Source organism: Glandiceps talaboti, chromosome 9 (genome assembly GCF_964340395.1).
Source record: "Glandiceps talaboti chromosome 9, keGlaTala1.1, whole genome shotgun sequence".
NCBI classification, from domain to species: domain Eukaryota; kingdom Metazoa; phylum Hemichordata; class Enteropneusta; family Spengelidae; genus Glandiceps; species Glandiceps talaboti.
In genome coordinates, this window is record NC_135557.1 from 1,601,086 (window position 1) to 1,607,085 (window position 6,000).

Consider the following 6,000-nt stretch of genomic DNA (forward strand, 5'->3'; position numbering starts at 1 on the left):
GTTACTACAGGTAAATTAAGTACTTCTTGTAATTGATAAGTTACTACAGGTAAATTAAGTACTTCTTGTAATTGATAAGTTACTACAGGTAAATTAAGTACTTCTTGCAATTGATAAGTTACTACAGGTAAATTAAGTAATTCTTGTAATTGATAAGTTACTACAGGTAAATCAAGTACTTCTTGTAATTGATAAGTTACTACAGGTAAATTAAGTAATTCTTGTAATTGATAAGTTACTACAGGTAAATTAAGTACTTCTTGTAATTAATAAGTTACTACAGGTAAATTAAGTACTTCTTGTAATTGATAAGTTACTACAGGTAAATTAAGTACTTCTTGTAATTGATAAGTTACTACAGGTAAATTAAGTACTTGTAATTGATAAGTTACTACAGGTAAATCAAGTACTTCTTGTAATTGATAAGTTACTACAGGTAAATTAAGTAATTCTTGTAATTGATAAGTTACTACAGGTAAATTAAGTACTTCTTGTAATTAATAAGTTACTACAGGTAAATTAAGTACTTGTAATTAATAAGTTACTACAGGTAAATTAAGTACTTCTTGTAATTGATAAGTTACTACAGGTAAATTAAGTACTTGTAATTGATAAGTTACTACAGGTAAATCAAGTACTTCTTGTAATTAATAAGTTACTACAGGTAAATTAAGTACTTCTTGTAATTGATAAGTTACTACAGGTAAATTAAGTACTTGTAATTGATAAGTTACTACAGGTAAATCAAGTACTTCTTGTAATTGATAAGTTACTACAGGTAAATCAAGTACTTCTTGTAATTGATAAGTTACTACAGGTAAATTAAGTACTTCTTGTAATTGATAAGTTACTACAGGTAAATTAAGTAATTCTTGTAATTGATAAGTTACTACAGGTAAATCAAGTACTTCTTGTAATTGATAAGTTACTACAGGTAAATCAAGTACTTCTTGTAATTGATAAGTTACTACAGGTAAATTAAGTACTTCTTGTAATTGATAAGTTACTACAGGTAAATTAAGTACTTCTTGTAATTGATAAGTTACTACAGGTAAATCAAGTACTTCTTGTAATTAATAAGTTACTACAGGTAAATCAAGTACTTCTTGTAATTGATAAGTTACTACAGGTAAATTAAGTACTTCTTGTAATTGATAAGTTACTACAGGTAAATTAAGTAATTCTTGTAATTGATAAGTTACTACAGGTAAATCAAGTACTTCTTGTAATTGATAAGTTACTACAGGTAAATTAAGTACTTCTTGTAATTAATAAGTTACTACAGGTAAATCAAGTACTTCTTGTAATTGATAAGTTACTACAGGTAAATTAAGTAATTCTTGTAATTGATAAGTTACTACAGGTAAATTAAGTAATTCTTGTAATTGATAAGTTACTACAGGTAAATTAAGTACTTCTTGTAATTAATAAGTTACTACAGGTAAATCAAGTAATTCTTGTAATTGATAAGTTACTACAGGTAAATTAAGTACTTCTTGTAATTAATAAGTTACTACAGGTAAATCAAGTAATTCTTGTAATTGATAAGTTACTACAGGTAAATTAAGTAATTCTTGTAATTGATAAGTTACTACAGGTAAATTAAGTACTTCTTGCAATTGATAAGTTACTACAGGTAAATTAAGTACTTCTTGTAATTGATAAGTTACTACAGGTAAATTAAGTACTTCTTGTAATTGATAAGTTACTACAGGTAAATCAAGTACTTCTTGTAATTAATAAGTTACTACAGGTAAATCAAGTAATTCTTGTAATTGATAAGTTACTACAGGTAAATCAAGTAATTCTTGTAATTGATAAGTTACTACAGGTAAATCAAGTAATTCTTGTAATTGATAAGTTACTACAGGTAAATCAAGTAATTCTTGTAATTGATAAGTTACTACAGGTAAATCAAGTACTTCTTGTAATTGATAAGTTACTACAGGTAAATCAAGTACTTCTTGTAATTGATAAGTTACTACAGGTAAATTAAGTACTTCTTGTAATTGATAAGTTACTACAGGTAAATTAAGTACTTCTTGTAATTGATAAGTTACTACAGGTAAATCAAGTACTTCTTGTAATTGATAAGTTACTACAGGTAAATCAAGTACTTCTTGTAATTAATAAGTTACTACAGGTAAATTAAGTACTTCTTGTAATTGATAAGTTACTACAGGTAAATCAAGTACTTCTTGTAATTGATAAGTTACTACAGGTAAATCAAGTACTTCTTGTAATTGATAAGTTACTACAGGTAAATTAAGTACTTGTAATTGATAAGTTACTACAGGTAAATTAAGTACTTCTTGTAATTGATAAGTTACTACAGGTAAATTAAGTACTTCTTGTAATTGATAAGTTACTACAGGTAAATTAAGTACTTCTTGTAATTGATAAGTTACTACAGGTAAATTAAGTACTTCTTGTAATTGATAAGTTACTACAGGTAAATTAAGTACTTCTTGTAATTAATAAGTTACTACAGGTAAATTAAGTACTTCTTGTAATTGATAAGTTACTACAGGTAAATTAAGTACTTCTTGTAATTGATAAGTTACTACAGGTAAATCAAGTACTTCTTGTAATTGATAAGTTACTACAGGTAAATTAAGTACTTGTAATTGATAAGTTACTACAGGTAAATTAAGTACTTCTTGTAATTGATAAGTTACTACAGGTAAATTAAGTACTTCTTGTAATTGATAAGTTACTACAGGTAAATTAAGTACTTCTTGTAATTAATAAGTTACTACAGGTAAATTAAGTACTTCTTGTAATTAATAAGTTACTACAGGTAAATTAAGTACTTCTTGTAATTGATAAGTTACTACAGGTAAATCAAGTACTTCTTGTAATTGATAAGTTACTACAGGTAAATGAAGTACTTCTTGTAATTGATAAGTTACTACAGGTAAATTAAGTACTTCTTGTAATTGATAAGTTACTACAGGTAAATTAAGTACTTCTTGTAATTGATAAGTTACTACAGGTAAATTAAGTAATTCTTGTAATTGATAAGTTACTACAGGTAAATTAAGTACTTCTTGTAATTGATAAGTTACTACAGGTAAATTAAGTACTTCTTGTAATTGATAAGTTACTACAGGTAAATTAAGTACTTCTTGTAATTGATAAGTTACTACAGGTAAATTAAGTAATTCTTGTAATTGATAAGTTACTACAGGTAAATTAAGTACTTCTTGTAATTGATAAGTTACTACAGGTAAATTAAGTATTTCTTGTAATTGATAAGTTACTACAGGTAAATTAAGTACTTCTTGTAATTGATAAGTTACTACAGGTAAATTAAGTACTTCTTGTAATTGATAAGTTACTACAGGTAAATTAAGTACTTCTTGTAATTGATAAGTTACTACAGGTAAATTAAGTACTTCTTGTAATTGATAAGTTACTACAGGTAAATTAAGTACTTCTTGTAATTAATAAGTTACTACAGGTAAATTAAGTACTTCTTGTAATTAATAAGTTACTACAGGTAAATCAAGTACTTCTTGTAATTAATAAGTTACTACAGGTAAATTAAGTACTTCTTGTAATTAATAAGTTACTACAGGTAAATTAAGTACTTCTTGTAATTAATAAGTTACTACAGGTAAATTAAGTACTTCTTGTAATTAATAAGTTACTACAGGTAAATTAAGTACTTCTTGTATTATATCATAACACACTTACTATAGTACACCCTGGCTGATAATGGACATTACTAGACGACTATAGTACACCCTGGCTGATAATAGACATGACTATAGACCACTATAGTACACCCTTGCTGATAATAGACATGACTATAAACCACTATAGTACACCCTGGCTGATAATAGACATGACTATAGACCACTATAGTACACCCTGGCTGATAATAGACATTACTATAGACCACTATAGTACACCCTCACTGATAATAGACCTGACTGTAGACCACTATAGTACACCCCGGCTGATAACAGACATTACTATAGACCACTATAGTACACCCTCACTGATAATAGACATGACTATAGACCACTATAGTACACCCTGGCTGATAATAGACATGACTATAGACCACTATAGTACACCCTGGCTGATAATAGACATGACTATAGACCACTATAGTACACCCCGGCTGATACTAGACTTGACTATAGACCACTATAGTACACCCTCACTGATAATAGACATGACTGTAGACCACTATAGTACACCCTGGCTGATAATAGACATGACTATAGACCACAGTAGTACACCCCAGCTGATAATAGACATGACTGTAGACCACTATAGTACACCCCAGCTGATAATAGACATGACTATAGACCACTGTAGTATACCCTGGCTGATAATAGACATGACTATAGACCACTGTAGTACACCCTAGCTGATAATAGACATGACTATAGACCACTACAGTACACCCTCGCTGATAATAGACATTACTAGACCACTATAGTACACCCTGGCTGACAATAGACATGACTGCATATACATGTACCTTTATTTTATGTTGTCATGGTGATTTGTCAACTGACTGACTTTGTCTTTTTTGTTTGTTTGACAGGGGAAAGCCAGTAGAGAAATGTCCACTCAGTGGTACTTGTTACTTACCAGAGTTCAAAGGTGAAGTCTGTCGAGTGACTCGCTGTACAGAAATCGGCAAAGATACCATAGGACTTCGGATAAGTCCACTGCAATTCAGATAAATGATGTCAAATGTGATTCACTTTGTACCATTTAAAGGTCAAAGGTCAACTGAATGTATAGTTGCCATGGTGATTGCAATTAAGATGAATATTCTCAAACTTGATTCATTTGTTATCACTTTGTATCATTTAGAAGATTTGAATGAGTTACCATGGGGACTGAATAGTTCAGATATTTAGACACTATTTTAGCATACTTTGTTACCATGGTAACAATAATACATATGTTTAGACACCATTACAGTATACTTTGGACAGTTCTTCATCTAATACAGTAGTAGTACTACTGTTGAACCAGAAACAGAAATTGATGTAAAAGTCATTGAGGAAGCTAAGTGTGTAATGACAATGTTTTCATTCCTACATGTTAAAGTGATTTTCATCTTCATTGATAAAATGTTGCAATAACAGTGTTGTAATTACAGGAATAACATTGCTGTAAAACTACAGGAATTAACAATTCAGTGCTGTAAAAATACAGGAATAACAGTTCAGTGCTGTAAAAATACAGGAATAACAGTTCAGTGCTGTAAAAATACAGGAATAACAGTTCAGTGCTGTAAAAATACAGGAATTAACAGTTCAGTGCTGTAAAAATACAGGAATTTCAGTTCAGTGCTGTAAAAATACAGGAATTAACAGTTCAGTGCTTTAAAGATAGAGGAATGACAGTGCTGTAAATAACAGTAATAACAGTGCTGTAAAAATAAACATACAGAAAGGTGTTAGTACAACTATGTGGTGGATTTATATCTTAGCTTTGTAGTACTGCTAGGTAAACTGAATTTCATTCAAAGGATCATTGTCAATTTTGCATTCTACCTTTAATTTCTTGTAGAAATGTGAAATGTTTGGTGGTACCATGGTAAGAGAGAAATGAGAATTAATAAAATATACTGTATTGTAATTGTTTAATACTGCGTGTTGTGATTTTTTAAAACACAATTGAATTGTAGCTGTGGTTAAATGTGTGTGTTTGTGTGTGTGTGTGTGTGTGTGTGCACATGAAAATGATCGCATCAGAGATGTGCATTTTTGGGTCAAAACATGATTTGTGGTGTTAAAAAATGCCAGTTCTTGTTTTATTGATGCAATGAAACCATCTTTTATGGGCTACTTCACATCTCAATGTCAATGGCATCAAGATTAACCTCTGAGGTTGCTTGGAAACACTGTTTTTAGCACAGCTGAATTAAATCATAGACACTGTCTGTGATTACAACAGGTTCATTCATGCTACAGACATGATAAAGAGTCTTGTCCATCTCTATAAATGTATCTGTCTGTCTGTCTG

General features: G+C 29.6%; 1 protein-coding gene across 2 annotated transcripts in view; it reads left to right on the forward strand.

Annotated features, from left to right (window-relative positions):
• LOC144439675 (coatomer subunit alpha-like) overlaps positions 1–5,584 on the forward strand; it is an 83,411-nt gene extending 77,827 nt beyond the window's left edge. For both annotated transcript variants that reach the window (XM_078128908.1, XM_078128909.1), the window contains one exon: positions 4,565–5,584. In XM_078128908.1, coding sequence (XP_077985034.1) covers positions 4,565–4,706 — 142 coding nt within the window. In that variant the 3' untranslated portion in view covers positions 4,707–5,584. The remainder of the gene's footprint in view (positions 1–4,564) is intronic.
• The last annotated feature ends 416 nt before the right edge of the window (positions 5,585–6,000 follow it).